Raw genomic sequence first — 17,563 nt, 5'->3', positions numbered from 1 at the left:
TGAGCAGGGGTCTGGACAAGATTCCTCCCAGAGGTCCCTTCCAACATCAACCAGCCTGTGATTCTGCAAAATCACACAGCTGAAGTATGTATGCACTGGTGCTCTAGACCACTTAGGAAAAGAATGAAAAACACTACGAGCATCCCTACATTTCCTTTAAAACAGAGACGAGTGTGTGACTAATGTGTTCATTTAACAATTTTGCATTTCATAACTCTAGGAAACCCCTGCTTACAACGTGCAGATTTAGAGGGATACAATGCAAATCAAAAGCAGGAGTATCTGGCAAAGGGATGTCTTTTCGTGGATATAAATATTCTTTTGCTCCAGTATGTGTGAAGTTTCCAAGACACACTGACACAATTGTAAGGAATTTTGTAGCTTAATGTTATTACCATATTTAGCACTGTTTATTCCTCATCCAGAAGATTTTTTAAAAAACATTTCTAGGACCGGATACGTATGTTGCAACACAACATAAGAGAAATATTTTAACTTAACTCTATAAATTCTAGATTATTGAGCTTCCTAAAGGAGATGTAGTTTAATGTCTCAAGGAGAGATCACACAAGAAAAAGTCTCAACTTTTCATCATTTAAAAATGAATACTTTTGCCAGCATACTGGAGTATTTTAGTTCAGCTCCAGTGAGTGATATTGGCAGAAGCCCCTAAACGAAGATCAGATTAGAAGAAAGAATACCTGGACAGGAAGGGTTTCATTAATAAAGAAAATTCTTTAATTTTCAGGGGTTTTTCTCCTAAAACTCACACTCAAGAATTTCCTCATCTATTCCACTGGGCAGCAGACCCTACTGAACACATTCCTTTTCATTGTAGGAAAGTACAAAGGACCTATCGTGGAGGCTTCTAGGAAATGGGATTTAAAAAAAAGCATTTAAGGAGGCATCAGTCCATAACCTAACACAAAGAATGTGACAGATAAAAAGTTCATTATTTTGGTTGTTAAAATCAATGGCTAGTACAGAGCAATGGTAAAAATGTACTATCCACGACACATCAGAAAGATCTTTCACAAAGAATGGAACTTAAGTCTCCAGGTGCAACATCACTTCATGAGTGTTAAATGAGAAAGAACGACAGAATCAGAATATGTTGAGTTGGAAAGGACCCATCTGGATCATTGAGTCCAAATGTTGGCCCTGGAACCCCTAGAGTTACATGTGCCTGAGAGCATTGTCCAAACACTTCTTGAACTCAAGATAGGCTTGGTCCTGTGACCACTGCCCTGGGAAACCTTTGCCAGTGCCCAACCACCCTCTGGCTGGAAAACTTCTTGATATCCAGCCTAAACCTCTGCTGACTCCTGCCCTTCCCCTGAGTCCTGTCAAGGTATCTGTCTGTACCTGACCCTCCTCTTTCCCCCACGAGGAAGCTGTAGGCCTTCCCTCGGTCTCCCCTTCTCCAGGCTGAACAGACCAAGTGACCTCAGCCATTCCTCCTAGGGCTTCTACTCCAGTCCCTTCACCATCCTTGTTGCTCTCTTCTGGATGTTCTCCAAGAGCTTCATGTCTGTTTTATATTGTGGCACCCAGAACTGCTCCCAGCCCTTGAGTTGAGGCTGCCCCAGCTCAGAGCAGAGCAGGACAATCCCCTCCCTTGCCCGGCTGGCCATGCTGTGCCTGATGCCTCCCAAGAACCCTTTCCACAATCAGTTTGATTGAGCAAAATCAGTTTGACTACTCCTACAGAAAAACAGAAATTTTGGTTTGGAATGAAGTTCCTAGTTATTTTCTTAACAATTAAATCAGTCATTCATAAATGGACAGGTTTAATAGCATTATTACAGCAAGGTGAAATATCGCTTGCTCTTTCCAATGCTTCTTTGATTCTCACAATGTCTTTCTAAAGCACTGTCCAAATTGCCATTTCACCCATTGAAAATCACCCCTGTCAAAACTATATTTCAACTACAGCAGGTTTATTTTGATGCCAGAATCTTATACCTAATTTGGAAACTCCTAGTTATTTATGCTACTGCAATCCAGTCAGTTGCTAACAGCTTCTCTAGAAGCAAAGGACAATTATTTCTAAATAGGGCACCTTGGATTTCTGTTACTTCAGACTGCTTAAGCCAGATTTGTGGCTTTCAGAGTTGAGCCAAGGAAAGGCAGTTTCATCTTCTCTACAGCTGCACTTCTCTAGGCTCCTCCACTTTTCCTGCCTCTGGCCTTCAACTTGAACTTACTGAACTACTTGCACTTCCTGCCTCTGGCCTTACATCTTAAGTATACCTGCACATTTAAAGCACATGAAGCTCACAGTTAGGACACATGACTGACCACAGCTCCCAAATACTCTCCTGCATGTCCGGTGGCCTTCAGGTCTGCATGACCTTGCAGATTCTGGTCCTGCTTTTAACAGATCTCACAGTACCACTCCAGACCACAACAAAACTCACTTTCTCTCAAAAATATTTTATGCACTTAATCATGCAACTACAAAACAACCCTTCCACAAACTTCTGGGAGGTGTGAAAATTTCTGAAATAAATTCAGAAGACAGACTACAACTATAGACTAAGATCCTCATCACAAACTTCTATTTCCTTTACAGCACAAAGAGACAAGCTGTTTGTACAAGTCACTAAGCACACAGAAAGACACAGCAGCCATCAGAATTCATTTGTAAACATGTTTTCCAGTCAATGGACACTCAGTAAAACAGGTTTCCCAGAAATGTCATATAAATGTTTAGTCAAGGATTGTTGCATCCATATAAGGGAAAGTAGGCAGTGTAATTCACAGTGTAAAATCTGTGTAATTCCTTGAGTCCTGGAACACACCGAGAACACAATGATTCTGTAAGAACACACATAACTGATCTTCTCTGCTTTTAAATCTCCTTTCTCTTGTCAGGTACAGAGGATGGGTATCTCAGTGTAGAGGCAGAATCACAGAATTCTTGAAGATGCAAAATACTCTCTAAGATTCATAACAAAATATGAAAACAGCTAAACAGAAAGGAAAGATACTGGAAGTCCAGAATAGTATCAGTAATCCAGGACTAGAAGTCAGAAAGGATAGAAAATGGAAACACGAAGAAGAAAAAAAAAAACCAAAAGACCAAGAAAACCTAATAAAACAAAATAAACCCCAAAAGAAATCAGACAATAAAGAGAAGACTAGGACCCCGCTGATTAAATATAAGGATGTAAGAGAAGTGGGGAAGAGAAAGGAAAGGGTGCCTAACTGTGCTAGAAAATGAAAACCAGTGAAGTGAAGAAAAATGCTGAGATGAACAAGATGTCATGTTTGATAAGGAATAACTGGGGAAGAGCGAGAAGGCAAAAGAGAAAAGCCAGAAGTAGTAAAGATGGAAGAAAGCAATCTGAATATTTCTGGCAAATAATTCAATGTTTCAACGGGAAAGAGAATCTATTATAGAATTCAACATTTCAGGAAAATATACTTTCCTTTTTGCTATCATATGTCTATAAAGTCTACCAATAATCTCTCTAACCAACTCTAAACCAACTGACTTTCCAAGGGACTCCTGTTGTGGGACTTCAGTGAGAGCTGAGTTATCTGAATAAGAATTACTGTAGAGGAGGCTGCTTTCTGTAAGATCCTCACCTACTGCAGATGTTGGAAGAAGCAAACAAGGCCAGAACAATTCTGGTTCTGACTTCTTTAGCATTCAAACCAGAATGCCAAACCACTGGGAGTCATACCTTAAGCACCCCCACAGGAAAAATTAGTTCAGGGAGGTAGAAATTTTCAAATACAGCAGAAAATTAATAGATACTATTAACTCAAATCACAGTGGGCATTGTATACTTCAAGGAGAATAAAACCCACTGAGTATTTGTGAGCACTGGGCACTGTGCTGACAGTGGTAAATAATCCTTCAACATGAAGTTTCAAGACTATGCAATGAATAAGATAAAATGGCAACATCCATAAAATATTGAATGGCAGCTCACAGCAAGTCAGATTCCTTCTTGAATGTGATGCCAGTTCTGTGACAAACTCTACATCCCACACATAACTAAAGCTGAGTGAGGGAAGACTGCACAACCAAGTCTTATGTAGCATTTTCTAGCCTTGGCGTTTCCTACTTTTGCAATACTAATCAGAAGAATTAGATTATTTTCAACTAAGTTACAAACGTGGTTGTGCAAACTTCTATTTATTACCACCCCACGCACAACCAAATTTTTGCAAGTGTGTGAGTACATACAGCATGCAAGCAGAGATAAGGTTTATGAAAAGCCACAAAAGTATGACACACACCACTAAGTATTTGGCAGATACAAACAGCAATAAAATTCTGCACTGGGACTGAAGAGGAAGTAAAGACTGAACTAAGATGTGCTTGATTAATGAGAAACGAATCATGAAATTACATAGTTATTAAACTTGTGGCAATAAGCCCACCCATTCTGCAATGACAAAATGATTTAAAGAAAAAATAACCTGTCAGTAATAAAAAGCATCACTCAGCTGGGTTTACGAGAACCTGAGAATAGAAATATAAAAGACACCATGCTAGGAAAGCTAAAGAATAACAGGATAGGCTATTATTTTTTACAGTGTGGGAGGTGAGACTCTGGAACAGGTTGCCTAGAGAAGCTATGGGTGTTCCCTCCCTCTAAGTGTTCAAGGCCACGTTGGATGGGGCTCTAAGCAATCCAGTTCACTGGAAAATGTCACTGCCCATGGCAGGGGGGCTGGACTAGGTGATCTTCAAGGTCTCTTTCAACCCAAACCATTCTATGATTCTACAGGTGAACAGTTTTGAGGGGTAGAAAATACAGCAGTGAAGACTAGATAATTGTTGATGCTCTTTGCACATATACACAGATGAATTAACCACCTACATACTTTACCCAAGTAAAGGATACCTAAAAGAGAATGCATTCATGTACCAAATAAAATACAATTTACACAATTGCCTTGCTTCAGCTGAAGTATTTCAGACCCCATGTTACCATAACATTTCCTAATAGTTGTGATAGTTGTGTCAGTATTAATTCCACGTGGACAAAAACTTCACACACTGGTCAGGTGCATCAAGAGCTTCTGAAGAATTTCTCTGATTAAAAAGCTGGAGTAATGACCAGGGTAATACCTGACTCAAAGACAACCAACAAACAGGACATGCTATATATGAGAAATACCTGCTACAACTGAGACAGTAGTATGACAAAACCATCTTTCAGTACTACTGTGGAGAGCAATAAAATTATCTTAATTTATTAAACTTCAGAATACAGTGGTTCATAAATTAAACTATGAAAATACTGGTTCCTATGCCCTGTGTACTCAAGTTTGACGTTTGATTGGGAAACTATTCTGCCCTAGTTAGATCCAGTAAAACACTAGCTGAATTTATTTTAAAATAGTAAAATAATAGAGGGCTTTGGATAAGCTTGGTGCATCTCTCAGGTCCTTTGCCTGCCATATCAGGCTATGTATCTACAGTAGCAGTATGATGGCTTCTACTACAAATAGCCATTTAATCAGCATTATTTCTGGCAGAAATGCAAAAAAAATTGTTGTGTACAAAGATCTCATACCTTTTATACCTGCTTGAAACCATCCTGGAGGAGTCCTAAAAGAAAAAAAAAAAGGAAAAACTAATTAATATTTTTCTTGTATCTATACTTCCAAATTATCTTATTACTCCACAGAAAACTAAGTCTGCAGCAAGAGCAGTCCCATGCCACTGTACAACTCAGTTTTGCATTATTTTGTTGTCAGGTATAGACAATACCAGGACTATTGTCATCATGTTACTGCTTCTGAACACCACCTCAGAAGCCTTAAGTGTTTGTCCCTGATTACCTCATAAAACTGGATGCAGTTATTCCATCCCTCTGCATGCACAACACGTGAAACAGCTCACACCCTGCCACCAGCACACCTCCACTACCACTAATTAGTATGGAAACACGTGTGCACTTTGATAGTTGGTCATCAACTTGTCCAAGAGCAGCAGAGTAAAACTGTTTCAATTCCTCAGCACCACAGAAGGCTGTCCTGGATAGGAACAAAAACTGAAGCCCCAAGTACAAAAATTAAGACATGTTTCAACTGGTAAACAATGGCTCAGATTTGACAGACTAAGTCCATAGATATTTTTTAGGATGTTGTAAGAACATGAACCAATTATTTTCTTAGTCATAGGCAAAACACCCCCCAGCAAATAGCAGGTAAAAACTCAGGAAAGAATATTTAAGGAGTTAATGGATAACTGCCTTTGTGAGAAAAGAAAAAAAAGGCAAAGTATGAAATTCTGTCTACTTACAACACTTACTGCAGGAAAAGAAGCAAATGAGTTCTTAAAACAAAATGCAAGAGAAATTCCATCCACTCTGAAAATTCTACAAAACATTACACTGCCTTCACTGATCAGCACATTAGTGACTTTGTAAGTAAATAAACAAGCTAAAAATTAGGAAACAAAGAATATTATTTTACTATAGAAAATAGATAAAACTATTCAGATAAAAAAAAACTTGATCTGAAAGTATATTTTATGAAACATTTTCAATTTCTGCCATATGTGCTACACTTTATCCCTAAGTTAAGCAGAAAAACAAAATTCAACAAATTTATGGGAATTATTTAAAGAAACCCACAAACTTGGCAAAATTGCTAGTTTAACACAGATAACTATTTTTAGCATTGATGACAGCATCTGAAAATTAGTGATTCACAGCTGTGAAACAGAACCTAAGTTTACCTCTAAAAGGGCAGAGAAACATAATTTTAAACAGTACCAATGCTATTTTTGAAGTTTACTTAAGGGATAGGTTATCTTTGAAAGGTCATGGAAGCAGAGAGAGGCTTCTGAGGACTAAAATGAAGTAAATGTCATTCCCTTCTTCAAGAAGGATCATGCAAGGAAATACAGGACAGTCCTTAGCTAAGTCCCTGAGCAGGAAGGAATTGGAATAAATCCTCAAGGACAAGAGAGTGAAATCAGCATGGATATATGAAGGGGAAACTATGCCTGACCTGACAGCCTTCTATGCTGGGAGGACTTGGTGGATGAAGGCAAAGCAGATGATGTTTATCTAGCTGTTAGCAACACTTTCAACACCTTCCCACACAACATTATTATCCGGGAATAGAGGCCAGATAAGTAGAGCACGAGATGCAGTGACTGCTGGGTCCAAAGGGTTATGAACCACAGCACTAAGTCCAAGCACTAAGTGGACATCAGCCACTTTGCAGGGATTTATACAGGGGCCAGTACTGTTTAATGACTTCATTAATGACCTGAATGATGAGACAAAGTACAGCCTCAGCAAGTTTGCACACTACAAACAACTTGGATGAGAGGTTAACAATACATCAGGTGGCTGTGTTGCCATCTAGAGGGACACAGGCTGGAAAACAGGCTTACAGAGACCCCATGAAGTCCAAAAAAAAAAGGAAAAAGCAAAGTCCTGCACCTGAGTCTGGGGATGAATAATCCCAAGCACAAGTACAGGCTGTGGAAAGCTGCTGTGCAGAAAAGAATCCAGGTGTTCTGGTGGACAACAAGTCGAACATAAGCCACCACTGTGCCCTTGCATCATGAAAGAAGGCCCATGGATCCTCAGGATGCACTGCCAGCAGGATGAAGGACAGCATCCTGAGGAGAACTATAAAGACAGTGAAGGGACTAGAAGAGAGTGAGTACACAAGGAGTTGCTGAGGTCATTTGGCTTGTTCAGCCTGGAAAAGCCTGAGGGGAGACCTCAGTGCAGTTACAATTTCCTCATGAAGGGACAAGGACAGTCAGGCACTGCTCTCTTCTCTGGGGTGCCCGGTGACAGGACTAAGGGAATGGCCTGAAGCTGTGTCAGCAGAGGCTTAGTTTGGATATTAGGAAAAAGTTCTTCACATCTCAGGGTGGTTGGGCACTTGAAAAGGCTCTGTACAGAAGTGGTCAGTCACAGCACCAAACCTGAGAGACTTCAAGAAGCATTTGGACAATACTCTCAGGCACATGGTGTGACTCTTGAAGTGTCCTGTTCAGGGACAGGAGCTGGACTCGTGGGTCCCTTCCAACCAAGTATATTCTCTAATTCCCCTCTGCTCAGCCCTGGTGAGATCACAGCTGGCATGCTGGGTCCAGTTCTGGGCTTCTCAGTACGAGAACAATATCCTGGAGAGACTCCAGCAAAGCTGGACATATGATTAAAGGTCTGGAGCATCTGACACATGAGGAGAAGCCGAAAGTGCTGGAAATGTTCAGCCAGGAGACTAGGATGCTCAGGAGGTATGTTGCCAATAGATACAAATTCCTGGTGGGGGAAAGATGATGGAGACATATTTCTATCCATGGTGATACCAAAAACCCCAACTGGCTACAGGTCCTGAGCCATTTGCTATAGGTATCCTGCTTTGTCTGCAAGACTTGGACTGGGGATTTCCCAAGACCCCTTCAAGCCTTAAAGATTTTTTAGCTTTAAGACAGTCAGCAATGACTGATGAGGTGATTTGTCTCTGAGGTACCTGAAGAGATTCAAATTGTTTCATCTAATACATTAAGATACACGTTCCCTGTATCTGAGAACTGAAACACCACATTCAGTAACATCAGACAGAGCTCCTGGTGATGATGGTATCAGAATCATCCCAGCTGCCCAATTAGCTATGGGCAAGTGGTTCAATTGTCCTTTTAGGCTTGGATGGAGAGTTATGTTGAGTCTAAATTTTGCCTGCTTCTAGATACAATAAAATAGGAACTCTGGGCTCTAATCTTCCTCACTTCTTATTTTTTTAACAGCTTTTTTTTTTTTTTTTTTTTTTTTTTTTTAGGAAAATGCTTCCTGGTGAACATAAGCCTCTGTTTGCAGTAAAATGCAGAAATCATGAGAAAGGGAGAAATTGCACCTGAAATTTCAGTCTAGGGAAGCTCACGTACCCTTGTACAAAGAAATCTTAAGGTGCTTGTTTTGTACTCTAGACACTAAAAGGAAACAATGGATGCACTGTATACCCTCAAATTTGCTAAAATATTTCTATATACTAAATGCAAATATAAGCTGTAAAGCAACCACATAGACTTGTACATTTAATTCAACAGGACACTTTCAGAAGTTTGGCAGAACTATTCAGAAAAGCCAGGTCTTCACAAATAGCTGGGAAAGCAAACAAATACTCAAAGTGCACAGCAAATACTCTCAGTTGCTACAAATGACAGCTGTTAAAACAAACAAACAAAAAAACCTTGAGTCAATTAACAAGCTCGTTGTAACAGATGTTTCTACAGTAACTATCAGTGTTTTTTATTTCTGTAGTTAAAACTAGCTATGAACAAAAAGTTAAAAATGCACATGTGATGTGTAAAAATACTCCTCTGAACACAAATTTAATACTGCAGATTTGGTAAATTATTACTTTTATAACTTTGAAATCTCTAATGTAAATGTAAACCAATCATTCTCTGAAGTGATGATGAAAGCACTAAGAAAATGTATTATTTACCTCTGCTCTCACCTTACATAATTTATTTTGTGTGCGTCCAAAAGTCTCTGGCAACATGAATATAAGTAGTCACACTGTAAGTAACCTTATGTGCCTATAAATCAAAAATTAATCTAAAATTTCAAACTATTCAGAAGATCTTAAAATGAGGCAAGCATCTATAATTTAAGATCTTGTCTCCTTTTGGAGAACTGAAGGTTGGCAGAAAATGAAGAAAAGGAATGAAAAAAGGAGGGATAGGCTTGTTCTGATGAAGAGTTAACTTAAAAGCAGATTACTATTCTTGTACATAAATACTTATTTACAAATCTGGCTTATATTCCTTAATATTTTTTAGCTTTGAGTTTTAACCCACATTTAAAATATCTAATCATCACTATAAAAGTGAATGATTTGTCATGAGCAACAAAGGAATCAGTTTATTTGAATGTCTCCCTCTAAAAGAGGAATTCTTTTTATAGTCTGTGGAAATCCTGAGTAGAAAATCAGTACATAAAGAAGGAATTCATAACAATGCTAATGGTTTCTTTCATACTGGTGAAAAAATACTGCTGCCAAAGACATCTACTAACATCAGTTCTTTGTCCAAGCCTGAAATCAAACACTTCAATGCAGTATTCCAAACACAACTTTAAAATTACTTTTACTTTTTGCACACGATCTCAGGCAGCTAACATTACCTTTCAACAGTATATACTTCACTAATAAACCAAATTACTAGTGAACACTCTGCAAACTATTGCAGAGTGACATACATCAGCATTGCTCCAGAAAATTGGTCATGTTCCCTTTTTGTTTTGTCTACAAAAGTGATTGTGTGGATGCTATTACTGCAGGACAGGGTGTGATCTACGTGAAAAACCCAAGGAAAAAGAAAACATTTCTCTCATTCCACATGAGCTCCTTCGTCTGATTCACTGCACAGACTAACACACAGACATGCACCTGCGGCAGAAGAGAATATGTAAGGACAGAAAAAGCAGCTGAGACCATTTCAATTAATGAAACCATTTACTGCCAATTAAATCTCTGTCAAACTAGGATGCAAGGAACTTGGCTAACTCTCCTCTTTGCTCCTGGCTCATTTTGGCATTTCGTCTGGCCAACAGAGAGATTACATAAACAAGCTGGTCATTGGGCTTTAAATAAATAGGATTGTCTGTGTTTACAAGTGTCTGACAAAGTTTTCCAGATGTTAAACCAACCCTACTATTACAAATTTGCTAGTTAAAATGCGCTAACAAACACCATTTTTAAAACAGACTGGAGTTAGCTGGACTGTGTAAAAGGTTCACTGGAATCCCTTGAAACACTGCTTAGAAGTTTTGCAAACAGTTAAAGCAAATCCCCTGGATCAAATCAGGCTGTTAGGGCTCACTGGTATATATACTCACATGAAGAATATGCATACAGTTTTGAAATATAACTATACACTAGTGCAGATTATTACTACATAATGATATTCCCACAACATGTAAAGTTAAATTTTAACTGAAATGAGGCCATCAAAACAATTTTCTTTTCATATGTAATGTAAATATGGGCTTCCTAAAAAATTTTTGTACCTTCTTCAAGATGTGAGCAAATACAACTTCACTACATGGAAGAAGGAGGTCTACTGCTTGGGTTTCTTGCCTTTTTACATACCACGGTAGATTCTATCTCCATCTAGCAAATCAAGTTAACTCCCCTACCTTAAATCACATCTTGATTAACTACAGCCACTTCTCACATTCAGTACAACTGTGCACTGAGATTTGTTTGGAAATGGAAATTACGTATCTTCTGCAATACAGACAGGGTTTCACTCAGCTCTTAAAGTGGGTAACATCTAAATGCTCAACAACTGAAAGGCAATCTGACCCTAATATAAACCAGGAATGACTGCAGATATGGAAAACAGAAAAAAAAGATGAGAAGATTAAATACCTTTCTTCTCCTCCCATCAAAATTTCCCAAAAGCAATTTTCCCTCAGGAGTCAAGAGATACCATTTACCATCCATTCCTGAATCACAGAATCAACAAATATGCTGAGCTGGAAAGGACCCATCAGGATCATCAAGTCCAATTCCTGGTCCTAAATAGGACATCCTAAATAGGATACTCCAAGGTTCACACCGTGTGCCTGAGATTGCTGTCCAAATGCTTCTTGAACTCTGTCAAGCTTGGTGCTGTGATCACTGCCCTGGGGAGCCTGTTCCAGTGCCCAGCCACTCATGAGGTGAAGTGTTTTTTTCCTGATATCCAACCTAAACCTCTCCTGACTCAGCTTTAGGCCATTTCCTCTGGTCCTGTCACTGGTCACAAGAGTGATGAGATCAGTACCTGCCCCTTCTCCTCTCCTTGTGAGGATGAAGACCACAATGAGGTCTCCCTTCAGTCTCCTCCCAGCTGAACAGAAAAAGTGTTCCTCATATGTTCCTCATATGGCTCCCACTCCAAACCCTCCATCATCCTTGTGGCTCTCCTCTTGATGCTCTCTAATAGCTTCATTTTTTTAATGTCTTTTAAACATCATGGCACCCAAAGCTGTCCCCAGCACTGGAGGTGAGGCTGCCCCAGCTCAGAGCAGAGAGGACAATCCCCTCCCTTGCCCAGCTGGCCATGCTGTGCCTGATGCCCCCCAGGACACGGTTGGCCCTCCTGGCTGCCAGGGCACTGCTGGCTCCTGTTCAACTTGCCATCCACCAGGAAGGACCCCCAGGTCTCTTTCCTGCTCCCCAGTCTATGTACACAACCAGGACTGCTCCATTCCAAGTGGATTTGGCACCTGCCCTTGTTGAATTTCATACAGTTGGTGATTGCCCAATTCTCTCATTTGTCATGGTCTATCTACAGGGCCCCTCTGCCTGGGAGGAAGCTGACAGTTCCTCTCAATCGTTGTCACCCCTTTGAAAACATCTAGAGAGGTTTTTCATGGAAATGCAACACAACTCTGTGAACCTTAACTTTTATTTTTTACAGCCTCATCTATTATCTTTAATTAAGATGTAATTAATATGACTTCAAACAAGAACAGATGTGCTAAAATGCCTGGGTTCAAGTGATAGATATTACTCCTGCAAAGCCAAGGGAGTTATGACTTATCTGCCTGTTTACACAGAGCCAGAGAGCCATGGAGAAACACTGCAAGAACACCTAGGGAATCAGAGTTCTAGCAGAAAGGTAAGTATCCTCAATTTGTACCTATAAAGAAATCTATTAAGGACATAAGATGAGAAAAAATAATCAAAGAAATACCTGCAGGTAACACAAGAAACTACCAGGTAAGTCAGTCATCTTCCAGAAAAAAACAGCTCCCAGAAATAAGGAAACCAGAAACATACTTTTAAACAAATTAACAGAGTTTTTCTTTTACTCGTTATTCTCTATTTCTATATTTAAGCAATATTCACTATTGTGAAGTGTCAGAAAAAAGTTCAGGACAAGCAGGCACTCATAATAAAAGCTGTGAAGGAGCTGATAAAATCAGGCTGAAAAAACCTGACTACATCTCAGGTGACTCACAGAAAAAGCAGAGCAGGAAAAATGACCAGAAAACAGTGTGGTATCCCTAAAAAACAAGAATCTGTTGGCTCCTCTCAGACAAAAGTATCTGAAATCACACAAGGGCTGAACTACAACTCAAATCAGTGTTTTCAGAGCAGGAAACCTATGTCTGCCTTGCATACCCCTGAGCGTTGATTAAAGATACACAGTTGTTTCTGAGCTAGCAAAGGGTAGTAATGTCCTTGTAGCACTACACTGGCAGCCAAAACTGGTGGTGTGATGCTCATACTATATGAGAGGATTGGCTCCTGGTACATTATTCCTCAGTCCTCAGGTATGACATAAAAGGAGCATTAGGTAGCATGAACCAAAACCATGCCAGAAAATGTTGCTAATAATTAAGCCACAGGCTCTATCAGCAGTGCAGCAGCTGAGCTCACACCCAGGTCTTGCACTTTTTCACAGTATAAACAGTCAGACTGTCTCCACCAAATAACTATGTCCTCCTCCCTCCTGAGCCATCACATTAATTACAGCAGACTGCAAGGATGTAGAGATGCAGAAGCAGGCTATCCTGCCCCAGCCATCCTCCCACCACCATGGAACTGGAATATGTAGCTTCCAAATGCACCAGCACATCTGAGTTACTGCTGCTGATATTCTCTAACTTGCTATTAATAACATGAACATATGATACATGTTACAAAATTTCTGACAACTATTGCTCTGTGTATTTGTGCAGAGTATACATTTCTGCTCATCTTTCAGCAGTACTGAGCCAGTTGTCTCCCCTCTCCACCTCGCAGCAGGGTCCATGTATGGTTCTTGCAGAAAAGAACCTCCTCCCTCTCTGTACACACCCAGCAGGTACTCATAACTGTGACCCAGCCTTCAGACTTGTTCCTGGCATGAAAGCAGTATTAATTAAAATTCTCTCTCTAGAGTAGTAGCACAGGAAAGAGCAGGAATCAAGAGTATTACCATACCTTACAGAAGCTTTTGAGATCAGTCAGGCTGTGTAATATATTTGTAGAAGTAGATACATCAGGAACACCCTCTTTTTCAATAAATTTGTATGTGCTCAAAGATTTTTCTTGCCAAAGCAACCTCAGCTACAGTTTATTATTATTATACTTTCAGGATCACTTTCCTTGTTCCCCCACACAAAAGAAAAATCAGACTGGGAGGAGATACCCACTTAACCCAGCTGACTTAAAAAGCCAGTCCAAAACAGAAAGCATGCGAGGAAAAAAGTAAATTCCTTTACATGAGGCCCCTTTAGGCTGCTCAAAACATTAGTTGGGAATTGGAGAAACTGCTTCCTACTCCTTACATCTGTATAAAGGCTCCAAAAAAGGCTCCAGACCAGTGTAACAGAAGCTAGTGCTGGTGCAGTTCTGGAGCACAGCTACATGAACTCCATAGTGAAAGAAACGAACGGGGCAACAACAAACCAAATATCAGTTCATATAGGCTGAGTACATAGCAGCAACATCTGAAGACAAGGAAAAAAATTAGAATAAAAGTAAACAAAGCCCCCAGAAAATGAAACCTTAGTGAAAGGATCACAACCAAACTTAAGCAAAACTACAAGGAAGAAATCGTAACTTACACTTTGCTTCACACTTGTTGTGCATAGGGATCTAGAAAAGTACCTGACAAACAGGCTGTGCTGAAAACCCTGCAGGTTCCTAGGCACAACTTTGAATCTAAAGTAAGAACAGGAATCCTTTACAATGCCTTGTCTTCACAGATACAGGCTTGATTCAGCTTTAGTTTTTATGCAGGTCTTGTGACAAACAGTTGTGCACACATACACAGGCCACAAAATCAAATACTCAATTTTAAGCCACTTCATGGGTACATTTAATTCTATTTACTGGAGTGAAACACATCCATCAAACAAAATTTTAAGCGTAAACCACTTATCCACTAAATTAAACTTTACTGAGCACAGTTGTTAAATATGTTAATAACTGTATTATTTTCTAAAAAAAGAGAAGTTTGCCATCAAAGGTAATCAAATTTATACTGACAGTGATCAAGCACTGAACACAAATAATGCCTTCCACAAAAAAACTGCAAGATCTCTCTTCTTGGTTAGTTTTCAGGAAGACAAATCTTGATAGTCAATATCAGTATTTCCCTCCAAGAGCAGAACTCAGGCAACTCAAAGTAGGGATGCCCAAGCTGCATCCTCAAGGCTACATGTTGCTTAGCCAAGCAACTTTATCTGGCTCATAGGAAATTTACAGCCACCCTCTTTCCTTTGGTCTCACATCAGTAACTGCCAGCTCTCAGCTTCCTGATTTCTTAAGGGCAAAAAAAGACCATGATTTCACTTGAAAGCACTTTCCAAAAGCAGCAGTATTGGATAGTGCACATCCAGTACAGCTGAATCAGATTTGCATGTGCAGATCCTTTGGCAAAGTAAAACCCACGGAACACGCATGCATCAGCAGCACTATACCAACAGACACACATATACTGAATTTGCTCAAATGGCAGGAGAGCACAACATCTTATGACATAGCCCACTCTGATGAGAAATTCAGACTCCACTGTTTTAAAACTGCTGTTCTACTAAAAACTAGCAATCTCATTTTTATCAAATCCTTGAGTGTAGTTAAAGCCTCCAGTTATACCAGACAAGAACACCATGCAACATTATCACTCTTAAACTCAGAAGTTACCTTGAAGATTAATTTAAAAGTTACTATATAGAGTGGAGTTTTTTCCAACCTGCAATAATACATACAGAAAATAGCAATTAAAGGAAATAAAGACTGCAAAGTCAACCAATTCAAAACAGGTCAGAACATCCTAGACCTATGCAACTTTCATTCTAACTCATGACACTGCCCTTCCTGACATCATGATGTATTTTTCCACAACATCTCTTAAGTGGAACACAAAGAACAGTACTCAGTGAGTAATGTTCAATATTTTGCATTTGCTAGCTCTTCACAAAGTGGACACATGCCTTAATTACTTAGTTATTAACATACTCAAACTGCTCTGAATATAGACCCATATTGCTAGAAACTACCTGAGTGATTGCCTGATCATGTGTGACCATGAAAACATGAAATTCTTGTGTTCCTGTTTTCCTTACATAGACCACAGAAATCATGTGGGTCTCCCAAGCCATGGGAACCATGGCAGATGGTAACTGAAGCACCTGGTTCATGTCATGACCTGCACAGGGCAGCAAATTCCCTCTAACTAACGTCACTTTAAAAACACTGCACATGCACAAAACTGAGTTAAGGTAATTCTTATTTTAAGAATTTGTGATTTTTTAACACTTAACATTGAATCTGAATACTTTTTAACTAATTTTTATGCACACACTTTTAGACATAGACTTTCTCATGAGTTTTCTACCGCAGTCACTATTATTGCTTAAGTGCTTTGTGGATACTAATGACTGCTTTCATACCATCTCTGTGAAGTGCATCATGCTCCACATACAAACAGAAATCCCAAGATGAACATTATCTGGTAATTAACTGTCAAATATTAGAGTCATATAACCTGATTTAGCAGAATTATTTATGACTTCCAAACTCAAACATACGTCACCATAATTAACATATTTCTGTTAATCACATTTACTTCCTTACTTTTAAAAATAATACCGATATTATAACCATGTTATTATGCAAAATATTTCTGGGCCTAGCACCTAAAAAATGTAGTGCTGAAAAGAAGACATGTTTAATACATTTAGGCACACCTAGTGTAGCACAACCACATTTTCTCTGTGAACAGAAATTAGCATCAAGCAATATCATGGCAAAATACTTACCAAAGATTAATTACTACTCTTGAATGTATGCACTCAATTCTATGCAAGAACTACATGAAACCTAGATGCTAGACACCTTTGAAAAGCCGTGGTCATGTATGAATAGGTATGAATATTATTACCACATACTCTGGATAACGAAAGTAATTGTAAAATTATGTATGACAGTACACTACAAAATGAAAAGTCAGAAAAGGCAAAATAATCAAAAAATGCAACTTGAGTTGATGGCTTATTTGGCAGTATATTATCAGCAAAAGATTCAAGTGCAAAACTCTGGGGAAGCTAATGTCAAGCAGGTTTTCAGCTGCAATGTTCTGAAAGGACCATGTAACAAATTCAGATCCTTGCATTTCTCACAGTCTGCCACAAAGCTAAGAAGGAATTTTATTTCTTAACTTTATTTATTGCTTTCAGCAAAGCTTTTAAGGTGCCTCTATTAAACATTCATAGTTTTGCAACACTGATATATATCCTTGCTTCCAAAAATTTTAATGTGTTAGGTCACATTTAAAGAAAATAATGGTATTTAAGCAAACAGAGCTACACTTCTGTAGAAATATCTTTGGACCACATTTCTTTTACACAGTGCCTGCAATGTTTTGGTGAAACATTAAACTTTTTTTATAACAAAAGGTTAAAAAAGATCAGATGTGGTTTTCCTTCAATTTTCAAAGGCTTTTGAAGGACTTACAACTAAATGCACAAGACATAAGTAAGGAGTCACGTTAATAAATCAAGTTTAGATTACTTCACCAGCCATCTAACCTATTCACACTGAAGTTACTACAATGAACCCAACCTACTGTGACACA

General features: G+C 39.0%; 1 protein-coding gene across 1 annotated transcript in view; it reads right to left on the bottom strand.

Moving 5' to 3' along the window:
- Window positions 1-17,563, bottom strand: part of PAWR (pro-apoptotic WT1 regulator) — a 68,723-nt gene that overhangs the window by 9,629 nt on the left and 41,531 nt on the right. The window contains exon 4 of the mRNA XM_088055870.1: window positions 5,541-5,575. Within this exon, the coding sequence (XP_087911996.1) occupies window positions 5,541-5,575 (35 nt within the window). The remainder of the gene's footprint in view (window positions 1-5,540; window positions 5,576-17,563) is intronic.

The sequence above is a fragment of the Pseudopodoces humilis genome, chromosome 5 (genome assembly GCF_049639895.1).
Source record: "Pseudopodoces humilis isolate 2021_Gansu_Grassland_sample_001 chromosome 5, ASM4963989v1, whole genome shotgun sequence".
Lineage (NCBI taxonomy): Eukaryota > Metazoa > Chordata > Aves > Passeriformes > Paridae > Pseudopodoces > Pseudopodoces humilis.
The sequence above is the reverse complement of the archived record's forward strand: the minus strand, read 5'-3'. Positions and strand labels throughout refer to the sequence as shown.